This window comes from Mytilus edulis, chromosome 5, assembly GCF_963676685.1.
Source record: "Mytilus edulis chromosome 5, xbMytEdul2.2, whole genome shotgun sequence".
In the NCBI taxonomy this organism is placed as follows: Eukaryota; Metazoa; Mollusca; class Bivalvia; order Mytilida; family Mytilidae; genus Mytilus; species Mytilus edulis.
The window spans coordinates 795,921-815,403 of NC_092348.1; the positions used below are offsets into that span (position 1 = coordinate 795,921).

General features: G+C 32.6%; 2 protein-coding genes across 2 annotated transcripts; both read left to right on the forward strand.

The window, feature by feature from the left end:
- Positions 1–262: 262 nt before the first annotated feature.
- LOC139522266 (transcription intermediary factor 1-alpha-like) lies at positions 263–6,971 on the forward strand. Its single transcript, XM_071315821.1, has 2 exons — positions 263–347; positions 5,218–6,971. The coding sequence occupies exon 2, from the start codon at positions 5,228–5,230 to the stop codon at positions 6,905–6,907; it is 1,680 nt and encodes a 559-aa protein (XP_071171922.1). The 5' UTR covers positions 263–347; positions 5,218–5,227; the 3' UTR covers positions 6,908–6,971.
- Positions 6,972–13,723: 6,752 nt separating this feature from the next.
- On the forward strand, positions 13,724–14,422 carry LOC139522638 (tripartite motif-containing protein 29-like). The gene has a single exon (XM_071316104.1). It carries the CDS (start codon positions 13,724–13,726, stop codon positions 14,420–14,422), a length of 699 nt encoding a protein of 232 aa, XP_071172205.1.
- Positions 14,423–19,483: the final 5,061 nt, after the last annotated feature.

Sequence of the window (19,483 nt, forward strand, 5' to 3'; positions counted from 1 at the left end):
CAAAGTAATATTAAACGTGGACCACCTAGGCTCTATAGGCTCTAGGTGGACGAGTGGTCCAGCACGTCGGGTATAGTGCAAGGCGATTTGGTGCCAAGATATCTCAGTAGCATGAGTTCGAATCCCAGCAGGGTAGAACAAAATATTTGCACAGCAAATTTACAGATCTAACATCGTTGGGCTAATGTTTAAACGATTTATATTTACTGTTGACAAAATTATCTACCTTGATAAAATTTGACTTTGAAATCACATGACAGTAGAGTGATTGACCTGTCATATGACAAGGAGTTATTCAGCTGAATGACTTGGTATATATACCTGCGACAATATTTGTCAAGTTACAGGTATCTGTTGATTTTTTTAATTGGTCAATCTGAATTTAATGTCTCGTTATAATTTACATTATTAATGTACTTATTCAAAACACATACACAATAATTTTACCCTAACAACGGTTTCTATTTACAATTGTACTTTCTTGTCTTAAAACGAACGATCATTATCTGTACATATAAAATTTTCTACAAATAAAAATAAATATTAGTAAATAGTAAATTGTAAGGCAGTTTTCTGTCCGCTATTTTGTATCTGCAATCTCTTAGTTAAAAATATTGCACCAGTTTGATCTTTTATTCTCAATCGAAAGTTCTGTCACAGCCATTAATTAGGAGGATGCCCATTATTATATAAACATTATTGTGTGATAACATATGTGTTAATAAGAAAATGGCCGACTAATTAGTTGTCAGTTAAATGGATCGGTTCAAATTTCACATCAAAAGGTTTTGTTGCCACCCCCCCCCCCCCCCTTAATATTTTTTCGTGAACCACATTATGAGCCCCGTAGAACGATAATTCATTCGTATGTCCCCCCCAAAAAAATCCCCGTTGATTAACAGTGGGAAGAAGATGACGACTGCAGGCTACATATAGTGACAGGCAAATAACTATAAGTATGCTATAGTTGTTAATTTCTGTGTTATTTGGACTCTTGTGAAGAGTTGTCTCATTGGCAATCATACCACATCTTCTTTATTTGACACTATCTGTTACAGAGTATGGCAGAAAGAAATTTTCCTTGATTGTAGTCATTTCTTTGATTTTGTACTGTTTTTTATAACACATTCTACATAATAGTTCTATTATTTCATATATGTAGCTCTAATTAATTTGAGAAAAATAGTTTAGTTTGTCTGATTCGCAGTCATTAATAAGTGATATTCTCTAAATATTTTCAATTATTTTTATTGGATAATTACAGCACACGAACTATAAGGTAAATTTAATATTGCCTTCGTGTTCATCATGACCTTCCATATTCTTTGTTTTGAAGCTGATGGAACTGATCTTGGTTAATACGTTTTAGTTTTATTCTGCTTTGAGAAAACCATGAATAAATAAAATGTAACATCGATTTTTATACGACCGCAAAAAATAGAATTTTAACACAATGTTTATAACCACAAAAGGAAGCTTGGGATTAATTTTTGGGGTTATGGTTCCTCGGGTTTAAATTAGGGGCCCAAACGGGCCCAAAACAAGCATTTATCTAGTTTAGGACAATAAGTTGTGTATATGTATTTCAATTGCTCTGAAATTGTACCACAATGTTTAATGATATTAGTAGAAGGATGGGATTTATTTTAAGGATTATGGGGCAAAGAGTAAAGGAACAAAGGGTAAAAAAGGGACCAAAACAAGCATTTTTGTAGTTTCAAGACAATAATTTGTGTAAAAGTTTATGAATCTTTCGGAAATTATACCACAAGATTCAATACTACTAAGGGATGGTTAGGATTGAATTTGGGGGGGGGGGGATTATGGCCCAAACCATTTATGAATTAGGGGCAAAAAAGGCGAAAAACAAGGTTTCTTTCTGTTAATAAGGACAGTTAAAAATTTGAAAGCAGTGTAAGGGAGGTAATCAAAAAGTAATATTTGAACTACTTCCCCCTTCTTTTAAATATGTGTATTTGAAATTTGCCAAGATAAATAACTTCAGAATGAATAAACTCCATTGGAATTTTGCCAATTACTTCAGTATTATAAATTTCATTTAAAATTTGCCTAGAACTTGAGTTTTAGTAAATATAAATCTTTGAAATTAAAATACAAAGTTTGAAGCCACAAAAAGGAAGGTTTGGATTGATATGGGAGTTATGGTTCCTTCTGTTTAGGAATAAGGCTATAAAAGGGGCCCAAATAAGCATTGTTCTAGTGTGCAGACAATACCGTTTGGAACAGTGTATAGAATTGCCTGAAATTGTATCACAAATTTCCACACCACAAAAGGATGGTTAGGATTGGAGTCGTGGAGTTATGACTCAATCTGTTTATGAATTAGGGACAAAAAAGGGGGGAAACAAGGGTTTCCTGGTTAATGTTGGTGCTCTTTGCTATTATTTTGCTAGTTCTAGTATGAGATTTTAAAACTGTTTATAGAACATTATTGTTGTCTTGAGATCACTAATTAGCTGTAAATTCCATTAAATATTTGTTTTCGGGCGGTTAAAAGTCAACACCATCGTGTATTGCTAAAACGCAAAAAAAAATGTTAAGTTTATTAGACCACATTCATTCTGTGTCAGAAACCTATGCTGTGTCAACTATTTAATCACAATCCAAATTCAGAGCTATATCAACTATCAAGCTTGAATGTAGTATATATACTTGCCCCAACTGTTCAGGGGTCGACATCTGCGGTCGTACAAAGCTGCGACCTGTGGAGCATCTGGTTTCTTCTTTTTTCCCTTTTCTTTTTCTCTGAAACATGAAAATCTGAGACATGCAAACAGAAAAATGAACAAAATAAGCATTTAAATGAAAAAAAAACATAGATTGCAATTTAACTTTAACCTTCATGTACAGAATGAAGTCATATCTTTACTAATTGTCTTTGATCTTGAAGCTGCTAATCCTTAAAAAATAAAGCTTTTAAAGGCACAATAAGCCTTATGACGTAAAAAGTATAAAAAAAAATGAACTTTATGTTGCATTTCATTTGACTGCAACCCATAATTCTTCAAATTTTAAATTTTACGTAAAACATTTCAATACCGATTTTTACTATATGTTATAAATGAATTTCTATTCTAATTCGTAAACTCAAACGAACATAAAATATTTATCAAATAACCACAAACTCTTACATGGGAGACGCCACTTGCAGAGACAAGCGCACATTTTATTATAAATATGAGAATAATATTGTTGAAAGTTCGTATAAATATATAGCTATTAAGCAGCTTGTACTGGTTTCCCCATACTTGTGGTCCACAAATCTGAAAATAAATTATATGATTAATAATATTATTTATTTTGCAAAATGCTACTGTACACTTTGACTGCAATGGCTCAAAAGACTTTAAACCACCTGAGTTCACTCGTTCATGAACTCAATGTCTCAATCGAACCGACCTTACTATAATTAACCAAACACGTGTTTACTATAAACAAACAATATTTTACATGTTCGATTTTGTACAACTTTGATAAATACATGTTGTATTTTTAAGGTGGCTCATGGGTACAAAAATTTCAGCAAAAAATTTAACCTTTATTTTTTCAATACAAATTTTATTTATTACACTATTAGTTATTACTTTATGATATGGTACAAAAATCAAGCCAAAAAAAACGATTCGGTTTGGCCCCAGATGAAAAATGTATGCTTCTTCCGGCGGCAGATTGTTAGCTTAAATGAACGGTGACCCCATTTTTTTATTTCATTTTTCTTTTAAGTATATGATTAAGTTCATTTATAAAAAAAATATAGCGAAATCCTATATTAGAAAAAAAAATTATTTATACCCAGGAGCCCTCTTAATTGCATTTTAATTATGAAAAACCCATAATAAAGTGGGGAAATGTCTCAATTCAATAGTACCTTTAGTAAAATTTTAAAGCTTTATAAATGTTTCGTGGATTTTCATTTTCTTATAATACACTTCTAGGAAGTGAAACTGAAAATAACACATATAAAAAGTAAAATCACAAAAATACTGAACTTAGAGGAAAATCAATTCGGAAAGTCCATAATTTACTTGGCAAAATCAAATAACAAAACGCATCAAAAAACGAATGGACAAGAACTGTCATATTCCTGACTTGGTCCAGGCATTTTCAAATGTAGAAAATGGTGGATTAAACCTGGTTTTATAGCGCTAACCCTTTCACTTTGATGACAGTCTCATCAAATTCCGTTATATTTACAATGATGCGTTAACTAAACAGAAACAATAAAAAAAGTAGTCAAAAAATGGGTACAGCCGTTATCATCGTGTAACGATTTTTAAAGGAACAATTTAACAGAACACAAAAACATCTAATTACAAACACATTCATTGATTTGTATCAGTGATTTTATGGTTCTGGTACTTCCTGCATCAAATATGTAATTTTGTTTGACCCTATATTTATATAAATATGTATATAGGTTTATAGTTATAAGTCATGAACATTTCTTTTAAATGTGGAAATGTTTTACGGAATCCCCGAGTGTATTGTTTTGCGTGTGTGAATAAAGTGCTGCCCAACAAAATTAAAGGCCCTTAATTGAAACATTAAATATTTTTCTTCATCGATATCTTTGTTATATTTTAATAAATTTATTGTACTCATTATTAAATGATTTTAGAATGTACACACCTGTTACAATCCTACATCTTTCCCAAGAAATATCATCAAAATAATTTTAACATTTTAGAAAGTTGAAATACACATGTTCCACTGCATTTTCAGAAACTTTTCATGATTTATACAGTTGTTAATCTTAAGCTATGTCGGGTTTTAAATTTTGACATCCTATATATAATGAACCATAACATATGAGTGATCAGATACACTACCCTTGAGAGATTGGGCATTCTAATGGTGCTGTACACTATCGAAGATTTAAAAATGACAGAAATTACCTTAGAGATTGCACGCTTACTTCAGTATTGTCAGTATGTACTTGACAGACATAAAAACTTTCATTATATGACCCCCACCCAGAATTTTATTATGACAAAAAAATAACCCCCCCCGCAATAAAAATGCACCGACCACTCAGTTGATAAATAATGACTATTCCCTATTAATGTTATTCTAACAATGGTTTCTATTCAACTTTTATTGTTTCTATAGTTTGGTTCTGATTAAATCCTTGAATTAATTTTCGTCCTAATGGAATTTAAAACATGAATCAATATAATAACAAATATGTTGTTTTAGGTTGTAAAGTATGTCATCCAACATTCTCTGTGGACCCTGCAGCCATGTCAACACACAAAAAATTGCACAGAAATGGTGTACCAATTGCGAAGAAGGTTTTTGTGCTAACTGTGAACAGTTTCATAGATCAATGAAGGTCACTAAAGATCACACACTGATATCAACCGACGATTATCGTAAAATTGAAAATGTCCCCGTCAACCTGAAATGTGATGCTCATGGCAAGAAGTTTGATCTATACTGTAAAAACCACGACGTAGCTATTTGTGTGGTCTGCGTTCCCTCACTACACAAATATTGTTCTGATGTCATTTCCCTCGACGAAGCAGCAGAAAATGCAAAGAGATCAACAGCCCTTGACGACTTAGAAGATTCAATCAAAGTTGTTTTAGAAAACTTGAAAGATTTCATCAACAATCGCAACAATGCTATGAAAAATCTTAAAATAGAAGAACAAAGCGTCAGAAAATCAATCAGTGAAATGAGAGCAAATGTAAACAAACATTTGAATGAACTTGAAAATAAAATGTTAGAAGATTTGTTTCAACGGTATGAAAACTGTAAATCAAAATATGGAGAAGCCCAGAAGTATTTGAATAACACAGAAAAAGAAATCAAGTTACTACAAGAACAAACATCATCACTGAAACTTGTCGGTTCCGACTTGCAGGTATTTCTTGGCACTCGTCAGATGAACAAAGTAATCCATAATGAGGTACAAAGCGTCAAATTAATGACGAGCACATTACAGGATTACAAGATAGGGGTTGAGATTCATAAAGGAATAACTTCGTTACTAGAAAATGTGGATAATTTCGGCAAGGTTAAAGTTGAAGAAAACACTATTAGTCTACCATTCAAAGATGCAAAGGTCGACCAAGCTCAAATAGTACATAAACCAACCGGTCAATCTTTTGATCGAACAAGGCTTCAATTGAGACAAAAGTTCCAAATCAAAGACAAAAGCAATTTCACGAATGTCCGGGGATGTTGGATTTTACCAAACAGTCATTTATTGATTGCCGATTACATTGGAGATAAAGTGATAATGGAGTATAGTGACGATGGAAGACACATCCGTGATATACCAGTCTCTGACACACCGTACGATTTGGCGATTATAGACATTGATCGCATGGCAGTTTCATATGGTGGAAAATATTATATGGAAATATTGAACATTAACAACAAAATGGTTCTCGCGAAAGTATCTTTTAGATTTAGTTGTTGGGGAATTTCATACCCTAATGGACACATTTATATATTAGTTACTAATGAAGGTATTGTGGAGATGGATATGTCAGGGAAAAGACTACGTACAATAGGTGGGAAATATGCTGAAGGTGTTATTTTTCATATCACTACAACAAACGATAGAATATATTGTACCGACTTCAGGAAAGATGTAGTATACTGTTGTAGTATGACGGGTGAAGATATCTGGACATTCACTGACCAATCTCTTGTTAACTCGAGGGGAATATCAGCTGATGGCTATCAGAACGTCTTCGTTGTAGGGTTATCTTCTAACAACCTCATGATGATACAGCATGATGGGAAGGACAGTAAAATGCTACTTTCTATATCCGACGGTCTTGACCAGCCAGTTTCCGTTCATTACAATAGAGACAAGAAATTACTGTTGGTTTGTAATGCAAAAGGAGATGCCTTCCTATATAGTGTTATATAGTAAGATACATAATAATCATACAAGGACTGAAATTGCGCTCTTTACAATTGTATATCGTTTTAAAGAAAAATATATATAGGCTTATATTGGATTTGTTGAATGGCAATATTGTAACATTAGTTTAATTGCACTCAATAGGATTTAACCTAATGTGCGATATGATCAATTTCGAGAAAAAAAATTCAAATATAATTATATGTTTTCTATTTATCTTTTTTATCAGAGCACTGTACATTCAAACTTAAAAATAACATTTTTGACATAACGAGGCTGCATATACGACTGCCATCGTGTGAGTGAATTGACTAGCACAGAATCGTTCGTCACTACTAGAAAAAGTATTTTGTATGATAAGAGGTCTTGATTTAGTTGATTAGGTGAAATGCTGAAGTTTGGAATATCAAAGAAGTACAAATGTAGTTTTGGTATACTTTATTATATTTATATGAGACGTAGCGAGCGTCTGGCGTATACAAATATTTTTTAACCTGTTACCTTTTGATGGCTATTTTTCGTTTGTTTCTCTGTTCTATATTTACGCCCATTTATTTATTGTAGCCCTGTCGTGTAATGTTGTAATATGAATGTTATAATTACACTGCCATTATAGCGGGAGGTTTGGCATGCCACAAAACCAGGTTCAACCAGCCATTTCTTCAGAAAATGCCCTGTACCAAGTCAGGAAAATGGCCATTTTTACATTATAGTCGTTTCTGAGTGTTTTACATTTCGGTGTTGTGTCTCTGTTGTGTCGTAGTTCTCTTATATTTGATATGTTTCCGTCAGTTTTAGTTTGTAACCCGGATTTTTTTTCTCTATCGATTTATGAATTTTGAACAGTTGTATACTACTGTTGCCTTTATTTATTAACGACTTTCTCACATGGAAAATCTTTGACATTTTTTCTTATTTAGTTATGGTCTCAGTATAAAATGTTAAGGTTATATGTGGCACTGACACACAAATAATTCCATCAAAAATCAGAAAGGATCCTTGTCAAAAGTAAAACGACGAAGAGAAAATAGATAATCAACAAAAACTTCTTTAATGATAATCTATTTTGTTTTAAAACATTAATCGATAATTAACCTTCTTGAATTTAACCAGTAAAAATATCAAGACATTCTTCAAGTAGATGTCTGCAAGATATTATGAAATACAACAACTTGAATTCGGAGAGTCCCATTAAAATATGATGGAACTCAACGAGTTCTATGCACTATACTTATAATTTTGATAGTGATTTTAAAAGTTACAATGATAAATTCACTTCTTTGGGAAACAACTAATGGGTACAACACCAGCATTATGGTCAACCTAAAGATTATCCGTCACTGAAAAGTGTCATTTAATATACCAATCAGATATTTGATAAACCAAACGTGCGTGTCATCTACAATAAGGCATATCAATGTCGCTCGAATCAAACCAGTTTGCAGACCAAATTAGAATACGAACTTTACCATAATGTGTATCAGCCGATAAGTCTTAGAAAATTGTGCAAAAATCATTGAAGGCGATAGGAACGGTGTTGAGCAAAAGTAAAATCTAGTAATTAGCTTTTTGATACGGAAATAGTGTCGTCCTGTCAATCTATGTAGGCAATAAGAAATATTAAATGATAATTCCATTATTATCTGTTTGCTTTTTAAATGACAGTAAAAGAACAGCTTGGCGTGGGGTTACTTATTTAGCTAAGCCAATCCATTTGAGTCATAAAGCTATTGCCTTTTATTTGCGTCTACTATCATTATCGCTAGTACTTGTAAACTAAAAGCATCTGGGAAGATACTATAGGGTATCTAGTTTTTGTTTTGACTTTGTTCGTATGTCCGTTTTTCAGAAAAATTTAATGTAGGTGATTGGTGTCGTCTGTTGTATTTTGCTTTTTTCGATTGCTGTTATCTCTTTATAGTCAAGAAACAGACTGTGGCACTATTTGAAGTATCATTCGTTTCAATATAGAAGCTTTCACCATTTTGACCAAATCATACCAAACTTTATCGAAATGATGTCCAGTGTAAATGAAATCAATATGAAACAATTCAAACGAAAAAAAACCCCTACATTGACATTATGTATGACAAAATAATAAACGAAAAACAACTATGACAGATAGCAATGAGGAACAAGAAAATGTCTTTAGACAGGCATATTTAGAATAACGTAATAACCTTTTTGTAAGCATTCAAACCCAGCCAGTGCATGTGATGTAACACAACATGAGAAAAACAAGGAATTTAAACACAAAAGACGTAAAAACGGGGCGAACGGTACCAGAGGACATTCAAACTTATAAATCGAAAATACGTACTGATCTAGATTCATACTCCATTATTATTCACGCAAGTACAAAAAAAAATCAAATTCCATTATATTTACACCAATGCGTTAACAAAAAAAAGGAATTATCCATTAGATTTGCAGTGAGTAAGGGTCTTCGGAGAGACTGTGAACCTCTTTACTCGTGTAATGGTATAAACCATATGTTAAATGTGGATTCTAAAATAACTTTGAAGATTTTCTAGATAATTTTAAATGTTGATCTTTTTCTAAATTTAGTTCTATCAAAACTCTTGATTTTTCAACCCTGTATACCAACATTCCCCCCTGTGAAATTGAAAAATAATAATCCACTATGCTTTTCAACATGAAAATGGTAAAATTCGCTATAAAGGAGTATGTTCGATAAGGTCCTAAAATGGCCTTCTTTTTTAGCGTAAATTTCAAATTCGGATTTATTGACCAATATCACGATAAATTATAGATAATATATTGACTAGATAGGATATAAGCCATTTTGTTGAAAATTTTACGTTTCTACGTTTCATTATGACGTCACAAGTTGTACTCATATTGATTTTTCACGAAAAAATCAATGAAAATGGGTAAATTTCCAAAGATTATTCGACAGGAAACATAGAGCGCATACGTCGACAACAAAGATCTTTTAAAATAATGTTTGTAAAGACATTAAACATGTCCTATTTGAATATTAAGCTTGTCGACGCCTGCGCTCTATATTTCCTGGTCCTTTATTTGGTTGAAATCCAGCTGATTTTGTAAAATTTCACCAAAATCCCTTATCTTGACCTTTTTGGATGTAAAAATCAACGTCTAAGAATTGAACTTTGACAAAAACAGCTCTGTTAAACTTTCTCACATGTCTTTACGGCAACTTAAAATAATTATTGTCTTGTAACCATGAACTTTATAATTGGGGCCAAATATGGCACTTACAGAACTTACTCCTTTATTACTTTGGGATATATATACCATACGGCATATATTATTAATAGTGAACAAAAAGGTAAAACATGGTACACAGAGGAACAAGTGATCAGTATGCTAGAGTTTAGTATTGACAATAAATTTATCGAGTTGATTGACCGTTATGGGATAACCGTTTCACAAATGATATCGGATATGTTCCTTACGTCGTAACTACAATCCCCTATCGAATTAGATTATTTACCGGATTTGTTTGGTACACGACGGGTGCCACATGTGAATCAGGATCTTCTTACCTTCCGTAGCACCTGTGATCACCCCTAGTTTTTGGTGAGTTCGTGTTGCTTACTCTTTCGTTTTTTATGTTATGTCATGTGTACCATTGTTTGTCTGTTTGTCTTTTCATTTTTAGCCATGGCATTGTCAATATAAAAAAAGAAGATGTGGTATAATTGCCAATGAGACAACTGTCCACAAGAGACCAAAATGACACAGATATTAACAACTATAGGTCACTGTAAGGCCTTCAACAATGAGCAAAGCCCATACCGCATATTCAGATATAAAAGGCGCTGATATTTTTGATTTGTGAGTTTGAGTGTCCCTCTGGTGTCTTTCGTCTCTCTTTTATTGAATTTGGAGGTAGACTATTTCAACAAATTATCGGCCTTCCTATGGGAACATACTGTGAATCTCTCCTTGACGACCTCTTCTTATTTTCATATGAGCGGCAGTCACACAATTGTCAAAACAAGAAGATCAAAGAAGCCAGGTAATTTAATTTCACATTCAAATATATTGATGATGTTCTTTCCGTTAACGATACAAACTTATCTGATTGGGTTCTATTAATATATTTTACCAGAACTAGAAATTATAGAAACAACAGATATGGCCTCCTTTGCCTCATTTTTAGACTTATACCTTGAAATTGACAAACACGGTCATCTCAATACTAGAATCTAAGACAAACTAGACGATTTTAATTTTGAAATTATCAATTTCCCCCAATTTAGCAGCAACTTCACCTGTATCTGGGATAGACATTTCCCAAGTTATTCGGTATTCTCTGTTCCGGAAGGGTAAGCAGATCCTGTAAAGGTTAACAACGGATCGATGTCCACGGAGTCAGCAAATGTCTGTTTGATTTTTTCCCCAATTATATTGTCCCATTTTTTTTAACCAGTTTTTATTCATGCGCAACTTGCCAGAATATTCATCAGTGTTGAATGTAGGCAGTATTTGGAAGACGAAGAAGAAGAAATATCGACAACGAGCAACATATCATTATTTCCTTTTTATTTACATTTTTTTAAGTTAGCCACCTTGTTATACTTTAAAATAATTTTAATTACATGACAAATGGCGAAATGACTACTGAATTGACGCATGCCAAGTGAGTGGTTATTCTACCAAGTGCTGTATCGTATTTATCTATAACAGTATCCGTCAAATAGCAAGTATTAATCGTGGTTTCATATTGTTCAACTGAATTTTAGGTTTCATGTTCAAAATGAATTGTATCTGGAGCAATAAACTGTTAAACAAATCATTACTATTTCAATATTTTCTTTTTTAAAAGTATCGACTTAGCTATTTTTAAATCACCTGCCAACATCTCTATTAAATTATCGCTTTACAATTGATGTCTTATTTGTGTATATATCATGTGCGATATCGTGTATAGATATTTATATATATATATATATGACATAGCAGGTATTTATTTTTGTTTTCAAATTGTCGAACGAATTTCACGGTTTTTGTTTACCTAAATTATTGTCATATTTATGACCATTTATTACAGATATACAAATGTGTACCTAACAACTGTTTCTATCAACAACTGTTTACTTCTTCCCCTTGATTGGAATATATTATAATTTTAATTAATATCATTTTTTTGTGTTGTCATTCTAAAATATATGGTCCTATAGGTCTTTTATTTTAAATCGTTAGTAATGACATAGTTCTACATCATGAAGGTTGCTACTATTTTGTCATGATTGGGGCATAGGTGTATTGTCAAAGTCTTTAAGTTTTCTATGTTTTGTTCTGAATACCTTTGTTTGTATTTTGGTCTTTTTTCGTATTTTGCTATGTCGTTATCGGCTTGTATTCGACTTATGACGGCTTATATTCGACTTATGAGTTCGAATATTCCTATGGTATATTTCGCCTCTCTTTCATTGACGACAATTTTTTTTAAACAAATTACTAAAAGAATGTCTATCGTTTCTTGAAAGAGGAGCGAAAGATGAAGGGCTAGGAGGGGGTGGGTCATAAAAAAATCTTAGTTGATTCGGTACATTTTAAACAAGAGTTCATTTGTTTTTTCTGTACCTTAATAATTTATAATAGGTACCAGGCTTATAATTTGATACGCAAAACGCGTGTTTCGTCCATATAATGCTCAGTGACGCTCAGATCAAAAAAGTTAAAAGGTCAAACAAGTATAAAATAGAAGATCATTGAGGACCCAAAATTCCAAAAAGCTGTCCCAAATAACAGTATTATTTTATCATGTGTTACTGAACATGTAACATATTTTTCATTATTTTAAAGGAAGTAAAGATACAATATGTCATCGTATGGCATTCACATAATTTAATTGATAGATTACGCCTGCGAATGTCTATTATATATGGACTACATTTGCAGGTTTTGCTCCTTATACAAACAATATATTTCAAAAGAGTAGCCAGAAAGAAAAACGAAAAACGACACTAAATAAGTTGTTCGATCACATCACTAATTTTCCGATACGCTATGTCGGTGTCTCAACTCACTAGCGGTATGTTTTAGTTCATTAGATAACAGAATAGTCGTATAATCCGGAATTAATCACATTATTTCCTATTCCCCAGTGCGGTATTTTGACGTATTGTATATACTCATACTAGTGGTGCACGCATAGTAGGATACCCTGACAGTTGATAAAGGTTTTGAATCTTGAGCACTGAGTTTTTGCTTTTTTACTTTTACCAAATTTAGGTAATTAAAAAGTAGCAATAACGTATTGTTTTCGAATTTAAAATACTTTTTTTTTATAAAAACAAGGGAACTGATACCAAGAACAGAATAAAAATAGAAAACAAAATCTGGATAGCCAATTACTAGTTAAAATTATAAACAGAAAAGTAATCTTTGAACAGTAGTTCTAAAATAAAATTGAGGGTATATTCAGGGCTTCCAAAAGGTGATCATTAACTATTCAGGAATAATGCCCTTTAATAAATAATGACCGACGATGTTTGAATCCTCGACAACCGTGAGTCAAAAATATTTAACATCATGCATGCTAAACATGTCAAAGTTCTAGCTATGACCAAATTTTACCATCTGGTTGGTCATTGTCGTAGGTTCTCAAATAAATTGTTTCCTTCCATAGAAGACTAAAGAAAACTTGGCGTTGTTCCTAATAAACCACCATACAAAAATAGTGTAAAATCTGTATATGTATTCAATGATTTGATTTTACATTGAATTTCAATATCTTTTATGAAAAATCCATTATGTAGCCTTTATAAAACATTACACTTTGACTTGTTTTAATACCAATACATTTGTTTAAGGTACTGCAGCATGTCAGCCAGTATAATATGCGGACCCTGTGACCGTGTCAGCAGACGTAATTCTGCACAGAAATTGTGCACTAATTGTGGGGAAGGTTTCTGTGCTGACTGCGAACAAACTCACAGGTCTATGATGGTAACTGCAGACCACACATTGATATCAACCAATGAAGTACACGACACTGACAATAGTGCTGTCATTATGATTTGTGATATTCATGGCAACAAATTTGATCTATACTGCAAAACACACGAATTAGTCATCTGCGTAGCCTGCCTTCCGTCAAAACACATACATTGTTCTGATGCCGTTATTTCCAATCGAAATGTAGCTATGCAGAATTTTGAAGTACAAGAACAGAGCATCCGAAAATCAATCGGTGAAATAAGAACAAATTTAAACAAACATTTGGACAAAATTGAGAAAAAGTTGTTAGATGAGCTATCAGAACTGTACACGAGATGTAAATCAAAGTATGGAAAAGTCCTGAAAACTTTTCATAAAACAGAGAATGAAATCAAGTTGCTACAAATACAAACTTCACAACTGAAACGTCTTGGATCTGACATACAAGTGTTTCTTGGAACTCGTCAAATCACCGAATTAATCAATGTTCAGATACATACCGTCAAATCTGTGGTGAGGGCAATACAGGAAAACACGATAGAGATAGATAGAGATGCACCCAGGAATAACTTCATTGCTTAAGGGTATCGATTCCTTTGGAAAAATTAAAGTTGAGGAAAGAAACTCCTGTTTACTTTTCAAAGAGGCAAAAGTTGGCCAAGCTCGAATAGCTCATATACCAGCCCGTCTATTGTTTGATAGTACAGGGATACGATTGCTAAATAAGTTTAAAATAAAAGAGACGATTTGAGTTATAGACAGTAATCTAATTGCAGTTTCGTATGGCTATTTAATGGAAATAATGAACATAATAGACAACAACGTTAAGGCAAAGGTTGGTTTTGATTCACCGTGTTGGGGAATTTCATATCAAAATCGAAAAATGTATATCAAGGTCGACGATGAAGGAATAGTGGAGCTGGATGTGTCAGGGAACAGATTACGTACAATTGGAGGTAAGTTTGTTGAGGCCGGCTGGATATTCCACATAACTACAACAAAAAACAGAATATATGGTACAGATTTGGAGAAAGATGCTGTATACTGCTGTAGTATGACGGGTGAAGATGTCTGGACATTCACTGATCAGTCTCTTGTTAATGCAAGGGGAATATCAGTTGATGGCGAAGAGAACGTGTTTGTTGTGGTGAGAGAAACTAACAGCCTGATTATGATTCAACACGATGGGAAAGTCAGTAAGACATTACTTACTGGTGGTCTGGATGATCCTGTTTCTGTGCACTACAACAAAGATATAAAGTAACTGTTGATTTGTAATCAATATAATGGAGATTTTTTTCTATATAGTGTAACTAAGGAATCGTGTGTCTAAGTGGAATGGTAACATGGTCGATTTTAAACATCATATTATATGCATCTCTGGTAAACCTTGCCAAATTAAAGGCAACAGTAGTATACCGCTGTTCGAAGTACATTGTATTTTCAAATTATAGACCTGTAATTCAACCAAGTAACATCTAAGGTATTCACTCTCACATAAAAAAATTCTTGATAACAGAAAATTGATTTTCACTTTACACCTTGTAGAACGCCACATGCTTGGTGTTGTCTATGTGTTCATGGGTGGCGGTTTTTGGAGAAAAACTTTGAGACTATAAGATAATATCAAGAATCAAAATTTTATTTTGAGAAATTGTTGGCACCAAGTTATATATTGCACTGAAGGAACCAAACCATATTCTATTTCAAACAAGCAGAAGCAGACGTTTTCTGGGTTCTGTTTTCTCAAACACCTTTTCTTAGTTTTCCGTGTTGTAGATTTTAAGGCCTCATATGCAAGTTTCAGTATAAAAAACACTTTTGACAATTTTTCCAGTATGGTTTATATAGAATTCCTATCATCGAATCCAACCAAATGCCAGCTTTATATAGTTTAGATTAATTTTTCAAAAAAATATAATGTGTCGCTCGAGGTGTCCCAAGGGGTAGAGGCATTTAAATAAAAAAAATATAATGTGTCGCTCGATGTGTCCAAAGGGGAGGGGTATTTATATAAAAGAATAGATATACATATAGTTTGGCGTTTATCTGCTATTTTGTAATGCAAACACAGCTATATTTCAGTCTGTTAAGTAATGTAAAATTAAGAATGGAATTGAGAATGTGCATTTTTAATGCTGGAAATCGAGAGATGAGATGTTATTTGTTTTCGTTTCATACATTTGAGGCTCACAATTGATGAATAACACATGTATACATACAAAAGGCTATAACCGATTTATCGTATGATTTTTCCATTTTTTATCCCGCTTGGCTTAGTCAAAAAGTGAGACATATGTATGCTGTTTCTGGCGTCGGCGGCGTCAACAATGTATTAGTTTGTGATTATGTCTAGTTTATGGTGAACCACTAGTAATAAGTAAAATATATTAGGTATGCAGTTGTATTAGTATTGGCACATCTCATTATCATGGATATTATATGTCCCAGCCCCCTCAGTTATGGTCTATTGGCTTTGAAATTTTGCTTATTTTCATGTATTAGTTTGTGATTAGGTCAGTTTATGGGAAACCACTAGTGATAATTTATTGATAATTGGTATACAAATGTATAAGCACTAGCATATCTCATTTCCATGGGGATTATTTGACCCCGCCCCTCAGTCATGGTCTATTGACTTTGAAACTTTTGCCTAAGTTTTCATGTATTAGTTTGTGATTAGGTTGGTTAATATTGGGAACGACAAGTAGTAGGTCAATGATATTTAGTATGCAGTTGTAAAACTTGTTAAAGTGTTGATACTTTTATTTCAACACTTGCATTATAGAAATTACCAAAAAAGCGAGACATATCTCTGTGATAACAGTTTATTTTTTTTTATTTTTTTTTTTTTATTATTTAATAATGTTTCACATGAAAGAAATTAAAGGTAATGCTATGAACAGATCAAACTTAAATTAACCATAGAAATACTTACAGTAACTGTACATTTTTGCAGCAGATGCACATTTCGGCAATGAATGTCTCTTCAGTGATATACGAGTCCGAAATATTCTGAAGTATAAGTTTGAAAATCACAGCATTCAATTCTTATATAAACAGATTTTCGAAGAAAGAAAAAATATATGCTATCCACATTTTTAAACTGATGGCAAAATTTTATAAACAAAACATCACCAAACGTCGATTTTTATGTAAATGGAGATAGCTCCTAAAATATACATACAATTTATTTCAATATTGTACATGTTCATCAAAGAAAATAATTTATTGTCAATTATCCGTTTTTCAAGATAAACTGTCAATAACATTTTTAAATGCATTAATTTCATGTTTTTTTTTACTAAGTACACGACAAATGAAGACGCAGCTATTAATTATATGATATCGGACTGCTTTCATACGAAAGGAGAACATATTAGTGAGTCAAATGGTTCGATTTTTTTTCAGCCAATTAATTCAGCATTTGTATTATTGAACATCTTCTGTAAATATTTGTGCAAATTTACAGAGACATTAGAAATACTCTAAACTATGATTCATTACATAGATAATGGAAACGGGGAATGGAGAAACAACTCGACCAACGAGCAGTTCTCATCACAAGGCCACCAATGTGTCTTAAGCGCAGTTGTGAGATTTATGTGGGGCCTGATTGAGGAGAGGGGAGTGTCATCACGATTCACGAGTGGATTTTTTTTGTTTAATCACGATTCACAGAAGATAAATTTCCATGATCACGGATCACGAAAATATAAAAAAAAAAGTCTGTAGAAAAACGGATCCCGATAGCGAAAATGCGCCAATCACGAAAAACGAAAATAACCCATCATGCCCCTCATTTATGCAATTATGTGGTGGATGAAACAGATACACCGTTGGTGAAGTAGATGCCTTTGATAAAACAATTAAACAATAGTATTTTTTTAAAGCATATATATATATAGATATAAATTCGCAGCTGTATCAAATTTTATTCATTTACTCACACATGCATTAGATACTAGCTACACACTACGTGTCAAAGTTAGTAGTAGAATATTTCAATTGTGATTTATATCTATGTAATTGAACTACACGTCATCTTACAAATATATGGTTTAACAATGCATTAGATACTAGCTACACACTACGTGTCAAAGTTAGTAGTAGAATATTTCAATTGTGATTTATATCTATGTAATTGAACTACACGTCATCTTACAAATATATGGTTTAACAATCAACTTTCAATTCAGAAATCTGGACTATTTCAAAATTGAGAGTGGTAACAGATACCCAGCTTGTCTGGATCAATGAATGTTTGGGAGTATGAATACTGGAAGGCTGTAAATAAAAAGATCCATAACCATCTAAGGTCTACTTTATTTGTTGAAGGTTTAATTTAATGTTATTGCAAAATTTATAAATCAACAAAGTGCATACAAATCCGAAGGATGTAAAGTTTGTGAGTCGGACCTTTTTGAAACATCAAATTCCACTAGACAAAAATGTGTTTAAACCTGATAACCAACATTTTCAAAGTCTTAGTCTCCTCAATAAGCTTCTAAATCTCATATTTTTCAATAATATGATATAATCAATAATGAAATAGATTCTACCTCAGAAACTTCATTTAAATTAGATAACATTCGATTCTAAAGCATAAAAGTAACAAAGTGATTTTTACGGAATAACCTTCAGTTAAAAACTTTTCTTTCGTGTGACGTTATACTTTTCATGACGTTAATGCGCTAAGATCATTCATCAAATGTAGAGAAATTACATTTTATTTTAGTTCTATACATTTTCTTAGTTTTAAGGCATTATTTTCTTTTTTCTATGCATTAGGATAGAAATAAAATTAACATGTATTTGTTTAAAAATATGCTGGTATGCCTGAAAACCCTGAATCCTATGCAGATCACGGTATCACGCATGAATAGATCACAGTGATAATAACGAAAGCAGGTACGAACGACCAACTTTACTTAAAATGTCCTGTACCTGGTCAGGAATATGGTATTTGTTATAAAATATTCAGTTTCTATAGCCGTGTCTGCTAAATTGTATGGAGAGTTGTCTCATTGGCACACATACCACATCTTCCTATATCTATATACATGTATGTAAAATGTACCGAAATAATTAAAACGCAAACAATAAGACATATAACAATATCCAACATACCCCTTCTAAAGTACCGCTTCTAAATACATAAATATTGGATGTACAAATACAGAGACTCGCCGTACGGCAACACAATTTCACACTCGACAAAACAGTCATATTTGGGAATAGGTACATTTGGAACTTAGCGACGACATAGATGTTAGGTCACCTAAGATGTTGTTAAATTGTCGTTTGTCAGATTAGACACAAACACATCCCAAAGATCAACCAATTCGTGACGGTGAATAGCAAACATTGGTAGAGTTAACGTTATTAAACAAACTCACAGACGTTACATCTCTCTTCAATGCGGCCAAAAGAATAAAACATTCAAATTTTCAAATTTTCATTACGGCAAATACAACAAGTAAAAAGTAAAAACACAAAAATACTGAACTCCGAGGAAAATTCAAAAAGGAAAATCAAAAATTAAAAGGCAAAATCAAAAGTCCAAACACATCAAACGAATGGATAACAACTGTCATATTCCTGACTTGGTACAGGCATTTTCTAATGTAGAAAATGGTGGAT

What these genes read in the sequence shown, in the direction of transcription:
- LOC139522266 (XM_071315821.1), top strand. Translation starts at nt 5,228, where the DNA reads ATGTCATCCAACATTCTCTGTGGACCCTGCAGCCATGTCAACACACAA.
- LOC139522638 (XM_071316104.1), top strand. Translation starts at nt 13,724, where the DNA reads ATGTCAGCCAGTATAATATGCGGACCCTGTGACCGTGTCAGCAGACGT.